We start from the raw sequence: 16779 nt of genomic DNA, 5'->3' as shown, positions 1-16779 counted from the left end.
ATTACATTTTTTTCTCAGACTTCATACTTAAGAAGAAATATTTTTCTTATAGAAAAACCTATAATATATTTTTCGATAAATTCATAGTCTGTATAATCTTATCTTGAGGAAAAGTATCCCTTATCCTAATACAAAATTCCGTTCCCCACCACAAAACTCCAAAATTAAGCTAAACTAAAATATAAAAGTATAGTAAATGTAACTTCATTTATACCTATCATGTTTACTGTTTTCAAATATATGTCATCACCAAGTCATCACCATTGTTCAACAGTCACATTGATTGATCCGTATTTTATCCATTTATTCATTAAACTGTATATTTTGTTTTTGGTTGAAAATCATGGTGTAATCAATGTGCCACTGTGTTTGATAGTTAAATATTCGGCTAGCTTGCTAATATTCTGTAAATGTATAACTACATTTATGGTTTGGATGTATTAGACAATTTTACTTTCAAATATAAATTCCGAATGTACCTATAGACAAAAAGTATGAAGTTTATTTTTATTTTTCAATTGTAAAAGCTGTAGTCAACTATTGGCAACATTGACTGTTTTGTCAAAACTGCAGTCAAACAAACGAACATGGATTCTTTGGCTGAAGAATCTGAAAATAATTATCAATTTAACGAAAATGAATGCAACAAATCAAACTGCAATACCTTCAAAAATGTCTCGGAACATAGTAATAATATTGTGCATAAATTATTTAACAGAGAGGTAAGTTACGTTTTCACTAGTCCATGTATTATTTGAGACAGTCGAATAGATTACTTTTTTATTTTTCTCTTTTATTTATACGCCGGTTCTTAAAACCTAGGCCTGGTCATTACCAATTTTACTTATCCTGCAATTATTCTAACATATTGACCTTTATAAAGTAGAGACGCATACAGAATAGTTGAAAATGAATTCTAAAGTCTGCAGATGAAATGTTCATGTTGAATAATTGTTATAATTTACGTTTTTGTTTTTAAGATATATGGGAGCACTTCAAGAAAATCCAATGAAAGAAGTCGTAAAATGTTTGAGAAAATTCCACCGCGGTTACGGTTCTGTCTTATGGATATAGTGCCAATATCATATCTCAGGAAGCATGTTTTTATGGGATTTTCACAATGCGGACAGTTCCTACTAAGTTTTACTTATAGTTGCAACAACCAAGTTTACTTTAGAGAAAGTTCCAAGTTCAAGTAAGTACCAATGTAAAGCTTATGAGATAGTTATCACATAAGATCTAAACTATCAGACCTAAAAATAAAGTTTTTTTTTTATTCTTTATTTCCAAAATATACATACATAAGACACAAGTCATACCCGCCAAACTACTTACATGTTTATCACTTATTTAGTTTATTATTAAGGGATCTCTAAGAGTTTGGTTTAGAATCAAAGCTATTGTATTTATTTTTCTTTCACATATTAAAATGTTTTATGTTCCAAACTATAAATATTTAACTATCTGTCCATTTGACCTACACATTTAAAATAATATTTTGAACACAATGGTGTATACATCTTTTCTAAATTAAGTTATCAAAATCAAACTGGTTTCATAATCTTACTTCTTACTAAGATTATAAATGCGAAAGTTTGGATGGATGGATGTTTGTTAGCGTTTGTAGCCTAAACGCCTGCACAGATCTCCAAAAAATTTGGGACAGGTTTAGGCCATAGTCTGGAAGAACACATAGGCTACTTTTTATCCCGGGAATAGTTACGGTTCCCGTGGGATTCATTAATTTAGTTTTTTAATGTTCACTCGATCATTCTGCAAAGGTTCAACATATCTTATTGAAAGTCTGGAGTACACATGAGATAAGCTTCATCCCAGAGAAATGTCCGGTTCCCGAGGGATACATAGCTTTTTGTAATTTATATAGTTCGTATGTTTTCTAATACCACGCGGACGAAGTCGCGGGCAACAGCTCGTTTTAATATATACCGTTAAAATTTATAACAGAATGATTGGAAAATTTATTATATAATTATATTTCTTTTAGGCTGCATTTTTTATCATGGGTCCCAGGCAAGGTGGTTAGACCTGTTCACAGTGTCCCATTGTTTGGTGATGACTGTGTTGACAGCAAGGTGACAATCTCCATGGCTCAATGGAAACATAACCCAGGAGTACTTGTGGTCTATGGAATAGCGTAAGTATTTGTAAATTTACTCATAGTTACATTGTAGATCTCTATAAAATTAAGTAGAAACCATACTTCATTTTTATATAAAAAGTTTGGATAGTTCTTCAAAATAGGTTAATGGATCTCTATGAAATTTATAATCTGAATGAACAAAACTTGGTCTAAATAGCAAATAGTAAGTTTTTCATTTTGCAATGCAATTTTGTTGTATGAAAATTATTTTATATGTTTTTCAGATTTTCATGCTCAGAAAGATCCTACCTCAGTGTTATAGGTGTACCTCGTCTGGGATGCAAGAAATGTGCAGCATATTCAAAAGAAGAAGGTGAGTTACCTTCGCAATTTAGTTTTTTGACTAATTGTTTAAAATAAAAATGTAACTTAAACTTGTTTTTTTGTTTTCAGATGATTCACATTGGGGGAAAAGATGTTTAGAACACAATTTTGCTATTCACACAAAGTTTTTCTGTACATCTGATTCTAGTATGTACGAACCAGTTGTGCAGCTGGCATATTCAAATCAAATTATAATTTACACAGACTTTATCCATATATTGGAAATAGATTTCGTTGACCCAGATCAAGATCGCACAGAGACAAATGATTATAATAAATTTGCATTAGATAGGGACGAGGCAAACTCAATAGACACAAATCCGAGTACACCTGCCTCAGACGTGTCCGCCGCTTTTCAATCGCCGAAATATCAGAATAATGTTGTGCAGAACATTTTAGCAGATTTTTCGGACCTTGAAGCAGAGCCATATCAGATGTCGCGGCCCATTCATTTGTCAGATATGATGGGACAAGAGCTGTGTATACAGGCATCCTCCATATCACATAATTTAGTCGAGGAGTGGGAAGGACCCTCTCCATCCATCAGAACATTGATTAGTCCACCTCTAAGATCGCCAAGAAGACGACCGGCCGAAAGCATGTCACGTTTTAATGAAACGCACAGAACTATCGCTGAAAAAGCTTACGAATTCGTCGAGGAGACGGATACGAAATGCGAAAAGCTTAGTATATTTCGTAAGAGAAGGTTAGCGGATAAGAAGTACGAATTCTCAGAAGACAACAACGAAAACATCGTCCCTTTTAGAGTGTTAAGGAGTAATAGGAAATACTTTATAGGATCGGCCGGCAAAAGTCAAGCGAAGAGAGCGAAGTCACCTCCGACGGAGAGCGTAGTGCTGAGGGCTCACAATCAGATCAGCAGGCCGACCTCGCCTACCACCAGCTGCGATCTGAAGAATCCCGGACTGTCCGCTCTAGAGTCGGACAGGAACAGCGAGTCGGAGTATAGAGTGATGGAAATGTTGGATGACGGCTCGCTGAAAACGGTCGCGGTGCACGACAACACGTCAAAGACCCTGTCGGACATCCCCGTTAGCCCGCAGGACCCTTACCTCGTGCACTCGGAGAATTCTAAATGTAGCAAATTCTTCACAAGATACTTTGTCGAAAGCGATGATGAGATCACTTCCATTATTACTGATTCTGAAGGTAAGTGACAATTTTAAATACTTTCCAGCACACTCAGAGTGATTTGCGACTTTTTTTAGGTTGATTTAATTTTTTTTATTGTAGAAGATTTTGTTAATTTGTTGTTTTGCTAAATAAAAGTATTTATGTAATATTGTATAGACCAAGGATTAGCATATGAGATGCAGCTCGAGCAGTGGAGGGTAGCTGCAGTGTGTGTGTGTGTGTGTGCAGACGACTGCATGTCGGGGTACCACGTGGCGCTGCACCTGGCGGCGCACGGCGCGCGCTACGCGCCGCTGCAGGCGGTGAGCGCGGGCGCGTGGGAGCGGCTGCCGGCGCGCCGCACGGTGCGCGCCACGCAGCGCTCGCTGGACACGGAGCTGCTCTGCAACGAGGTGTGCGGCCGCCTGTGCCACCTGCGCGGCGTCAAGTTCATCTACTGCTTCGACTGGGGCTGCCACGTCATCGACGTCTGCCACTCCAGCGGCTGCCTCTCCGGGGTACGTACCACCGCGACGCGAACCTACAGCAATTATGTGTACGAGCTGTTCCCGTTCCCTCCGTGCGCATGAAATTATCAAAACTTTACTAAATTGTTTACATTTGTCAAATTATCAATTGAAAATGTCAAGATTCAAACGCACAAATGACAACCACGGCAATCTTGCTTCTTTGATGTTGGTAACTTGTAGTTTATAGTCTCATTCCCACATGTTTTTTCGAATTTGTTTATCCCTAAGCTAAACAGTGTGAAAATATATAATCTAAAACATATCATAAAGGGTGGGGCTATTTATTAAAGAAAGAATTATTAATAAAATACTGTGATTACCAATATCCTACGCCACATGTTAGTGTGTGTTTAGACTTTATTATATTAGTATAGATGTATTGAGTATAGATATAGATAGATATTTCAGTTTATGTGTGCAGCTGTGCGCGATGTGGCTGTGGGCGAGCGCGGAGGGCGGCGGGGGCGCGGAGGGAGCGGCGGGCGAGTGCGACGCCTGCAAGACGGTGAGCGCGGGCTGCCTCTCGCACCGCCGACAGTACGCCGCTGAGGTAACTCTACTGACATACCGTGCCCCTCATGTGTGACAAAATAAATTTATGTAATGTTGCCATGTCTTTTTAGTGTCTATTCGTGTGGGACCTCGTCACCGGCGTGTACAGAACTGAAAGAGTTTCCATGACTGAGGACGACAGCCAAGAGGGATCTAGAGGTAGGTTATTTATCGCAATTAACAAATTATGTTGTTAAAAAAGATTATTGAACCATTATACTTTGCCAATGTTAAGGTAAGACCAGTAAACCCAAAATGTTATGTATTTCAGTGTCTGGTGCGGAGCGCGCGCGCGAGCTGGCCAAGCGGCTCGGGCCCATCAACATGCCGCCCGGCAATGAGAACAGGCTGCTCACCACACTCACCGGTGAGTTCTCTTTCTATTGTTAGGAATAAAATTAGTACCGTGCTATAAAATTGGCGCAACTCTAGATTATCGGCATAAACGTCATGTCCCTAGCTGACAGCTGTCAATGTCACTAGAAGTTTGGATAGATTGGCGCGCATCCTAAGTCTTGACGAGAAGTATTGCTCTGAGTTAAAAGCGACAGTGTCAATTAAATAAGTTGTCTAATACTATATATCACTCATTTAAATTTCTCGCGACATCGCCCGCGAGAAAATTAAAAATAATGCAAAATATAGCCTATGTTACTCACAGATAAATTACCTTTCTTATGGTAAAAGAATTTTTTTAAATCGTCCCAATAGTTTTTGCGTCAATCTGTTACATACAAAAATATAAATCTTTCCTTTTCATAATATTAGTAAAGATTACTATATGTGTTTAAACCTTAAACAATACAGTAATAGAAAATATATAATTATGATCTTCTGTTTTTGTTTTTTTGTAATATTTATAATTTAATTCTTACAGGAAAATCATTGAAAAGGCTGACAGATGTGGACAACTGCATTGAGATAACAAAGAACCATCCGGATAGCTCAGAGTCCGAGTCCTCCTCGGAGGAGGACAGCGACTACGACTGATGACGTCACACGGATACTATGAGTGTTGAACCAGTGTAGTGATCAGTGTTGCTATCAACCAAGCCCACCAAGATACTTACAAGTATTGAATATTCGAATATTATAAGGTAAGTAGGTATGGCTGTGTTGCCGTAATGGAGTTTGCTGACTTGTGAACAGGGTGTCGATCGGTTTCGATATACGTATGAGAAGTAGGCTCAAACATATACACTGTAAGATATTTTACTAGTCCTTGTCTATGTACTCTGTGAAATGTATGATATATGTAATAGTTTATATAAGATGTTTTCTTTTCTGGTTGTTTTAATATGTACTGATATTTTTGTTTCACCTATTTTTCACTGGCAATACTCAACTTGTGGATGTATGATAAATAGTAAATACATGACATTACTTTTGCATGAAGTTAAAATTTAATTACATACGCTTGTATAAAACTATGTTTAAAATAATCTCTAAAATATGATCTATTTGTTCCAACAACTACTTAAACGGTAAATGAAATATGTGAAGATATCAAATTAGCGTATTTTTAAAAGTAGCTGTGTGATTGAAAAGTTATATAAAATTTGATCTTAGTGTCTTACTGAGTAATATTCTTTAGAAAACTATCCATAATTTAATTTAAGTACTTTGTAAATTAATTTCAATGTTCATCACATGTAAACTGCGATAACCCTTAACACTTGCGATATATATTTTTTGTGTTGTATAGTTACTCGGTAACAATGGCCACGAAAGATTGCAATAATAAATGATATTTTTCTTTGTAATTTTCTGTACGTTATTAGATTTTGGGTAAAGTATTAAAAAGATGCATTACACTATATAAGGCATCTCAGTTTTTATGGCAGGGATTCCTTTTCTGTGTCAGGTGCACTTTATAATATTATTTTCAGCAAGGACTATTTAAAAGTGAAAGATATCACAGCAAGTCTTTCACTTCCCCTGCTGTGACTGCAGACGCTGACCGCTAAATTAAAAATTATTGGTCCTATTTTGGCTTTTAAAGATTACTGGTTGGAAACATTGCTTTGTCGTATTGAAATTAAATAAATTTTACTACCCTTTGCATGCTAGATTTAGGTAAAAGACAATATAAACTGTTTACAAATGTTTAATAACTTATGGCCATTTTAGTCTATGGGCCATTGCCTCCCACATCAGAAATATGCTTTTAAGTTATTTGATCTAGAGATGTTTTATTGGTTTTCCTGTATATTTTTTGCATCCATAAATGACAATGGAGATTTTTTTATGTATATGTTGCTTGAACTTGTAGAAAGTTTATTTGGTTTTATATGTTGACATTGATGGTTGTAATTATATCTATGGTTGTGAGTGATGACATGAGTCATCTGATGTATTTGTATTAAATTGGAGAGTAAAATAATTAGTGATTTGTCAATGTGTTGAGAAATAGTGGTTTGTAATTTTTTTTACTGCTCTAAAAATGTGTAATTAATTTTTTGTAAATTGAAAATCTCATAGGTATTTAATGTATTAGAACTATACGAAAAATCATATCTGTGCACATTTAGATTGATACTTACGATTTTAATATTTTTCGAAAGTTTTGAGAGCCAGTCAAAGATGGACACAAAGTTTTTATTAAACACAGTATTCAATAGCAATTGTAAATTTCAGTTATTTCTGATGTAAAGATTTTCAGTAATTTTTAAGGTTTCAAGCAATATTATTTTGTATATATTTTAATTGTCAGCTTTAGTGCTCAATGTATATTTGTGGAAGTTTTCAGCACACTTGTTAGTACGGCCAGCATATGCCATTTACATGTTAACTATTTTATTGTAGATAAATTATTATTACAATGTGATGTAACTTGATATTAACGCATTTAATTGTCGGGTGTTTGTCAGCGTGTAAGCTTGCCATTAAAATATACTTTAAAATATGTAGTTATGACAAAAACATGATGTATCATTATAATCACTAAATAATTATTATTTTTATTAATAATAATTAGATTAATAAATGACGAAAGACGTGATTGTTGTTTCCTTTTATTATCACTATTATTTTTACTTTGTATTGGTATTCATTGATTAAACTCATGCAACCTTGTTATTTGCTAATGGAAAAGTTGGAGACATACCTCTTTGCTGTGTTTTCATTGTTTAAATACATACAATACATATTTTCAACACTCATCGTTGATCATTTAATTATAATTGTTTTCTCCCAAACATGCACAAAATTAGTTTTGCCCTCAAGTGAAAAATTTACATTAGAGAACACTAGCAGATACAAATTAAACTTCACTTTATTTTTAAATAACTTCATTTAACAGCTTAATTTTATTTCTATTGTAGTGGCTAGTAGTTACTTAGGCTTAATATCTTTAAGAGTCTTCCATTAAACACAAGAAGCTATGACAGGGGAGTTCTGAAAAATATCACAAAACATCACAAGATAGGGCTAAAATGAGATATCATAGTAATTATTTTCTGATTTACAACATAAGTTAAATGACTAAGTTATTTTTTTTAACAATATTACTTTGCACAAAAAAATAATGTGATTTTAGACATAAATGGGGGAGGGATAGCCTCAAAACAAATCGCTAATGGAGGATGGTGACCAAAAAGTAGGTAAAAACGTTAAATAATCAATGGACGACTCCTTATTAAATTAACAATGGATCCAGCATTTTAATTATTCATAATCATAGGGTTCTTCAAATGTATTTACACAAATTATAACAAAACTATCATAGTTTCTTAAGTCTTTTTTGACATCACAACTCTAAAAACACAGTTCAATATTTACATAGTATGTGTGGTCACAATGCATCTTCACATTCTGGGTCTTTTTCCATGGTAGTTCGTTGTATGCCTCTCTCGTCCATCAAGCAATCTAAACATAATTTATCAATATCATCCCATGACATTTGCTTAAATTTATCTTCAACTACTCTGACTAACTTCTTTGCAGTATTTGTGGCTTCAGTTTCATTCATGCCTTGTTTTTTAAAGATTTTTTTCGATACTTGGTACAGTCCATCAGGGTTTGACTCTGTTTCTTCAGGGCTTAAAATCGACTCTCTAGGTTTTTTTATTGGTCTCTCAAGATTAGCTGGTACCTCAGGTGTTTTGGCTGATGATTCAGGCTTTTTAGGTGGTTCTGCTGTTCTTATAATTTGTCCTTCCGGTTTTTTAACAACGACATTTATTTTTGATCCGTCTTTGATTGTAGGATATGCTGCGACTGTTTGGTCATCTGCTAGTGTTCTACCAACTAACAGTAACTTTTGCTCTTGTACCGGAATACCTAGGTTTTTAAACACTTGTTCCTTTATTTCGGTTATTGTTGTGGTTGGAAGTATCTGAAATAGTTTAGCAATAGTATAAAATTCAGTAACTATACCGATCTAAATCGTTGTTATATTTACTTACGTCCAAGATGCATTCGCCGCCCTGCAATTTTTTTACAGTAATTCTCATTTTGGTGGTTTCCAATTATACTCTGTGAAGGTATCGATTTTTTCTACTTTTCTACAATTTTCATCAAGTTCTTATATTTCACGTTGTTTAAGTTTACAAAAATTGTAATGACATGACGATGACATTGAGACAAATTGACAATTGACATTGATGTAAAATGGAAGAATACAAGCTTCAATGTTACCATTCTTAATGACGAAAAGCAAAAAGTGGACGAAAAATGATCTTCAGATTAGATTTTAAATCGACAATAATCTCAAATAAATATACGGTTATAAAAGAGCAATAATATCAAAACTTTATTGTGCTAATGTCGTTTATCTTTAGTTTACAATCGTAGAAAAATCCTAGTTTGTCCTATCCTGTTATCGAAGCTCGAAGCAAGCTGTTTGACGTAGACTTATAAATTGGTGTGAATAGACCAATATTTTGTATTGGAATTTTTCTGAATTATACAGATGCCTATTAAAGTTCTCGATAAAAAAAATGTTGAAATAATTGTATGAAATGTATAACAATTTGTCTTTGTGTATAAAATGGATTAAAAAGGTTTTATTTACAAAATGTAAATGGCCATCTAAATTTAAGACACCATCATTACATTTTACAGTTGGATAAAATAATGTCACGTATCTTTTAAGTTTTCATAAATAAATTAATTACCTAGGAGATAAATACTGTGCTATCATTTCAATTAATCCGAAAATTTTGTCACCCAAACAAATTTTTAATACTTTACGAAATACAATGGAAAACAAAATTGAATATGGTACTTTGGGCAATCCCGTGATAATATTCGAAGCTGATGACATAGAAGGTGATGGTTGGTTACATAGTTTACACAGTAATTATAAAATCTAGTTTTTCCTAATTAATGATAACGGACTAAGCTAATAAGACTCATTTTACTTTATTGTAAGATAGAAGTGTGTGGCCAACAGTGCAGAATTAATTGCGTAAAAGCCAAATTATTGTTAAAGTAGCTATTAAAGAGTATTTTAAATATTGATTCTATTAAAATTAAGCATTTGGAGAACCCTTGTTTTTTTTTTTACTTTTTGTTATCAACTTATTATTTGCCTGACTAATTCGTTTGCAGCGCCACCTATCGGTATTCTGTCAGTGATACTAAGTTTTCAGGCATTCTGAAGTGACCCGGATCCGTAGCCTAGGAAACGGGTGTAGCTACAGACAACAACACAGATTAACGTGTTACATAAAATTGCTAGAAATCCTATAGAGATTGGATTGTATTCGTTAAATTTTAGCAAAATTATAATATTTATTCATATTAAAGTGTTCATATTTCACATTTAAGTAAATAGAAGTTTGACAGCTTATTGTGGTTCGCGGATTGTCCTTAATTTAACGTTAAAATCCTGAGAGAAAATAAGGTAAAGTACTTGTGAGATATGAAATAGAACGTAGATAATGGTAGAACAGAGGAGTATTTAGCTAGACAGGCGGGACACGTCCTACTTGTTCCCCCTGCGCCCTTCAATTGTGTCCCAAATTGTATATCACCTTTATCAGCCGTGAGCGGGAGGGTCGACCGGGACAACGGTGCCTGACACCGTCGTCTCTCACGCCCGGGCATTTACCTTGCCATGTTTCATATTGAATCAAGTAAGGTCTCTAAAAATGGTATAATGTGAACAAAATATTGTATGTAATACATTTTTTTGTTTCTCTAAATAAATCAGCATTTGAAGAAATCCCATGTTAATGTTTATACAATTTATATTAATCTGTTACGTATTAACTGACAAATTGCCACTTAACATTAACACAGTTGTAAATGACAATGTAAAATAACTCAAAGTTAGTTCTAAGTTAGTATTATGAAAAAGAAGGCACAATAACAAACACCAAATGTGAAGTAATAGCAAATGAGCAAAACAGTTATCAGTAACACTAGGGTAATGTTCAACAAAGCATATTGCACACTAAGAGCAGGTGCGCTCGGTGGAGCGAGACACCACCTGCCCTCCCCTCCTCCACGCTCCCACATCACGGCACCACTCACCTCAGTCCACAGCAAAATTAAAAGGCGAAACTACAGACAGAGATACACAACAACCTGTATCATAGTAACCGTTTGATCAATATATCAGTCAGTATTTAGCCGTGGAAGTATAATGAGCTCCCATAGTGAATCAGTTTATCTTGTTAAAGCTTAAATTATTGGCAATGACCGAGATGGCGTTTGAAAATGTGTTTTATTTAGAAAGTGAGTGCCTGTATATAAACTGTGTTGGGAGCGGAGCAGGGATTCGGAGGGATGAGGTGTTGCCGGGATACCCTCCCTAGATACTCTCCACGGCCCGACCTCAGCACAGATCAATAACATCTCTACAATCTGGGATAGTGTTATGCAATTATAACATTCAGTTTATATTATTTTAATTAATATTTAAATATTACATCTCTTTTTGTTTTAATTTAGTTATTAATGTTCTAAATTTTGTTATTTCAATTGTTCAAAATCATAACATTAAAATACATACAAAATATGTAACCAGGAAAATGTTAGTTTCAAATATGATATCTATTCTTCATCTGTTATAATTTTTTGTGGCTTACTTGATTTTAATGTAATTTAATGTTTTACTTGATTCTGTTCTTTGAAAATTACATTTTAAGTGGAATAAAGTACAACTCAACTTTATGAAGCAAAGTAATTAACAATAACTAAATTTAGGTATTTAAATCAATTTGTTAATTTATAGCTACCTTTTTTAAAATATAACTTCAATTAACATGATGCCTTATCTTAAACTTGTGCTAAATTTTAACTTAGCTTTTGGTGCAGATAAGTGATAACTTAATTTAATGTATATTTTATTTAATGTAATATGTATATTTAATGTAATATGTAATCTATCAACCATATGTTTTTATTTTTATTCTTTATTTCAAACAAAAATATCGTTTTTTTACTTATATTTAAAGACTTTTAACATCATTATAAATTGTTATCTTAACGCCAGACCATTTGTGCAAGAGTTGTAATAGAAGTGAGAACGTATTTAGGCGCGGATCAGAAATTTGATTTATGGAAGTGGTTTTTTTAATATAAAAATGTGGTTACGTAAAATCAAAGAAGCACTTAATTCCGATAGAGTTACGTCGTAGTACGATGAAGTTAAGATTTTAACTTAAATATTAACTTAATATGAGTTTGAATGTGTGTATTTGTTATTTTCAGACTTCGAGTGCGCGGGCGACGAGGTGCTGGTGGAGTCGTCGCCGCCCGCCTCGCCAATCATGGCGGCGCGTCTAGCGGCACCGGCGCAGGTCTGTTCATACATATACGCACATATGCACACATATCCTTAGGTGAGCTGGACAGATATAGAAGAAGTACTCCGCAAGTCTGATATACGTGCACAAGCTTTACAGTACCTCTTATTACTGTCAATGTATCAATGTACAAGTAAAATCTGATATTGGTGATGTTATTTTGTCTCCTATTTTTGTAACAGTGCTTGAAATATTTTAAAGCAAGTATCAACGTTGTAGGGCGGCGGCCCAGGGACCGGGGAGGGCTCGCCGACGGCGGTCCGCGACCTCATCGTCATACCGGAGATGCCCAACTCCATGCACTTGCAGCACGCAATGCAGCAGGTATAAGTCTTTTGAAATATCTTGGCGGTTCAAGGTCAACGGCGCACTGCGCAATTCACTCTCCTTGCGTGTCTGTACACTACAACGAAAATTGTGTTCTGCGACTTTATAGCAAGAGATGGAGTTAGACTTACCATTTGACTAATTTCACGAACTAATGAGACATTAATAAATAACCTAACCAGTCAAACGAATCTTAAATTCTACGGGTCCTAAGCTTCGTAAAAAGTTGCCGAGTGGATCTAAATGACTACCAACCCAGGTTTAGTATACGACGTAATGTCGGCAGGTGTCGAGTACTGTGGTGGAGATAAACGGCGACAGCTCGGGCCACTCCAGCCCCGCCGCAGAGCCGCAGCACACCTACATCACTGTAGCCAGTGAGTACTCGCCACAATGTACTGCATGATACCTCTACGGATACTTGTTCATAGTGCAATGTTTTCATTTTGCAAATTATGTCATATTTGTTAGCTTATTTGATCCAACCTCTAAGAACGCTTGACTTATTGGACATCAATCGATTCTAGAAACATCAGTAGTACTATTTTGCAAATGTCCATCTATCGCAATCCAAATTTCTTGTCAGTCTTTTTTTAACAACATATCCCCTACATTCTTCTCATGTATCCCATTTTGCTGCCCTGTAAAGTGTCTCCATGCAAAACTTTAAGATTGGTTTTACTTTCAGGTCTAGGATGTCAATTACCAACAATACTGTCTTTTTTCTATTTTTCATTTTGGCCAGTATCTTTTTGATTTTATCTCAATATTTAACGATTTTAAAAACTTTATTAGCCAAAAAAACAAATTGTTGCTTATGTGTGCATGTATTAAATAAATTTAGTAGTCTATAACAACATTAACAGATCTAAGACGATGTACCATTTTTGGTGTTACGCACTAGTGGAGACGCAAAAAAAAATCAATGGATCTTAGTTCTGTTAGAAATAGTTAGAGAAGGGCAGATAAAGTTTTCGAGATAGCAGTTCTGTAGCTGTGGAGGATGGGAAGGAAAACTGGATTTGACGGTGGAGGAGATGCATAGGAAGGGGAAATATCCTCTCTATGTGCGTCTCCTTCTTCGTTGATTAAGTGTAGGCAACGCATCTGCAATTGCGGATGTATATGGGCAGCGATCGCGTCGCTTTCTCGGCGAATCCAGATGGCCGTTCGATCGTTTGCCACCTTATGATGTAAAAAAAGTTATCTGTCTCGAAGGCTTTAGCTGCCCTCAGTGTGTACGCACAGTGCACAAGTTTTTTGCACAAGTTTTATATTGTATGTTGTGGCACAGTCGACGGGGCATGGAAGAGAGATGACACTCGCCAACTCAAGGTGGAGGCACCCAGCGACGAAGAAAGCAAGTTTTGTTTTTATTTTATTTTTTATTTCATTTACTTTTTGGGGCTTTGCATGTTTGTTACATATTTTTTATTAATTGTCCACAATAATTAAATGATTAACAATTTCTGGTAAGTATGCTAATTTGAAACATTAACTTTTAACAGCTGGGTGGTTGCGGCATCGAATATTAACCAGTTTCTAACAATAAGTGTAAGATGAATGCATATTTACTCATCTAAAAGGCTTCAATGATAAAGGTTTCAGTGCCCATTTCTGTAGTTATAGAGATTTTTAAGGGTCTTTCTTAGTTTGGTATTTATCAATTGTACGTGATTCTTTTTGTTAAAAGCTTTCACTTGTTAGACTACACCTACACTACACGTGCCGAGGGAGAGTATAATCGCTCATTATAATGTCGGATAACGTTACGAACGGTGGCCCAGCAGCAGCTCCCGGGGAAGCCCCTCACTGATGTTTCAATTACAAAAATACATCGCAAAATCTCACCCCTTGACGTCTCATATCACTGATTATATCCCACCTGTTATAATGCAACACTCAACTATAAATTAAAACTTTAGCTACCGAAATAAGGTTCAAAATTAATAACGTTGTAGTGATGAAAAAAAACTTAATAATAGCAAATAATTGGTGATGCCCCATCGGATTATTCAGGTGGATGCGTTCAAATGTTGTAGTGAAGGGTGCGTAAGATATTGTGTATTGTGATATGCGATAGTCCACCTGCGCTGCTTACCTTTGATATGACGCGTGCCGGCTGGCTTATTGGACCGCTTTTACTGCTGCGTCTGTCAGCGAAAGTATATACGATTCTTGTACGTCTGTGTGCACCGCAACATCGATTATGTCTCGACTCTCGTAACATCAAATAGATATGCGAAGCGAACTAGTTGTCATGGTTGATGTAAAATTTTAATATTTGATTAAGATTTTTAATAACGATTTTTTTTATTTTTAACATTTCCCCATAGTTTTATTTTGGCCTTTGTAATGAATTATGAGTTTTTTCACTTAGTTTAGTCTTAGCATAAGATGTTAAACAAGCAAGTGGTCACCAGAATCCGCCAAAATTGCGATGTGACCGCTGCCTATAGACATCCGTTTGCAGATGCATTGCGTATTTTTCGAAAAGAGGAAGATCTGCGCTGAAATAGGATATTTCTCCTAACTACGCGTCGTCTTCAGCACGAAACCACTTTCTCTTCCTTTTCTTGTAGTATAAGGTTTGAAAAAAGAGACAAACCCGGAATTGTTTCTACTTGACTCTTGTCTTCGTGGTATAGCATCGAGCGAGCCAGCACAATCGTGTAAAACATGTTATTGCCCACTCGACCACTGTTCATATTGCTTATTATGTCTTAATCAAAATACTATATGTATATCCCAACCATCGTCTTGCTTTTCTTAGTATCACCATAATGAACAATTTTTATAGCTGTACTGATTGTTACTAAAATACGAATTTATTTTTAACAAATCAGTGGCACGTTATACTATACATATCTAAAGCGTTTTACATTTTTGAGGCAAGCACGGCCGAATTATGCTTTTCTCGATATGAAAAAGGATGTTTTCCTTCTCTACTTGAGTTTTTTTAGTTGTACTGACTTGAACTTCCTCCGACACTACTATCGAACATTTAAGCCCTCCTTGTAGCTTCATCAGAAAATATATGTATTACTAATCTCAGGTAAGTATATAAACATCAAAGGTGGGGTGGTTGTTATGTCGTGGAGTGGTGACAATGGGGGCGGGGAGGTGTCGGGGCGGGGGCGGGGGCCTGGCGGGAGGACGGCCGGCGCGAGGCGAGTTGCCCGGGAGATGTCCGTCAGTATGGAGGTGCCTCGCTACCGTTTTTGTGAGTTCCCCTGTGAGTGTCGCGCCCCCACCCTGCCTCTGGTCTGAGGAGGTCTACATCCAGCCCCGACAGCCGCCTGAAGGACACGTGAAACCTCTATCGCTATGTTGCTCGACTTATTAACCGTTAACCTAAAATTGTTCTCATTTTAAACTTTAAATTTCACTGTTACTAATCTTAATTAATCTAATTCTATTTGTTGTATAAAGAATTTCATTTTATTCGATTAAAAATAAATAGGAAAGCATTTTGTTTTAAAGGGTTCGAAGAAAAATTTATCTACTAACCTATTTGTACTAATTGAACATGAATAACATATGTAGGCTTTTTTTAAAGTTCTATATTTTATACATTACCGTTAAAATGTTTCTACTTAGTACTGTAGATATTAAAAGCTGTATCTCTAATGATCCTGGGGTTAGTCTGTCCGCGGGCTGGCACGTGATGATGTAGTTGTTGAGTGTTGATTGTAACTGGTGTGTGCTGGCTGCGCAGGCGAGGGCGGCAATGGCGTCAACTACCACGTGCAGTACATGGAGCCGCAGGAGCTGTACGCCCAGGGTCACCAGCCTCATATGTAAGATTCATATAATTTGTAACATTTTCATTATTTTGAAGTCGTATTATACAATCAAAGCAGAAATCGGTGTGGACTAAACAGCGGTTGCGTTGTGCGGTAGGGAGCAGCTGCGCACGTATCCCGTGTACGACGTGACGAGCGTGGGCAACGGGCAGACCGTGGGCCTGGACGTGGGCGGCGTGGGCGTGGGC

The 16779-nt window shown here is 35.9% G+C and overlaps 2 protein-coding genes across 2 annotated transcripts; one reads left to right on the top strand and one right to left on the bottom strand.

Annotated features, from left to right (window-relative positions):
- The first annotated feature begins 229 nt into the window (after positions 1-229).
- LOC106101707 lies at positions 230-7702 on the top strand. The gene is made up of 10 exons (XM_013281024.1): positions 230-722; positions 981-1195; positions 2006-2155; positions 2386-2474; positions 2555-3655; positions 3869-4137; positions 4571-4699; positions 4773-4860; positions 4973-5068; positions 5579-7702. The coding sequence occupies exons 1-10, from the start codon at positions 588-590 to the stop codon at positions 5689-5691; spliced, it is 2385 nt and encodes a 794-aa protein (XP_013136478.1). The 5' UTR covers positions 230-587; the 3' UTR covers positions 5692-7702.
- Positions 7703-7957: 255 nt separating this feature from the next.
- LOC106101716 (ubiquitin-like protein 4A) lies at positions 7958-9294 on the bottom strand. The gene is made up of 2 exons (XM_013281037.1): positions 9108-9294; positions 7958-9037 (listed from the first exon to the last, which is right to left on the bottom strand). Exons 1-2 carry the CDS (start codon positions 9153-9155, stop codon positions 8495-8497), a joined length of 591 nt encoding a protein of 196 aa, XP_013136491.1. The 5' UTR covers positions 9156-9294; the 3' UTR covers positions 7958-8494.
- Positions 9295-16779: the final 7485 nt, after the last annotated feature.

Source organism: Papilio polytes, unplaced genomic scaffold (genome assembly GCF_000836215.1).
Source record: "Papilio polytes unplaced genomic scaffold, Ppol_1.0 DF824303.1, whole genome shotgun sequence".
Classification (NCBI taxonomy): Eukaryota; Metazoa; Arthropoda; class Insecta; order Lepidoptera; family Papilionidae; genus Papilio; species Papilio polytes.
This window is presented reverse-complemented; position numbering and strand designations above follow the sequence as displayed.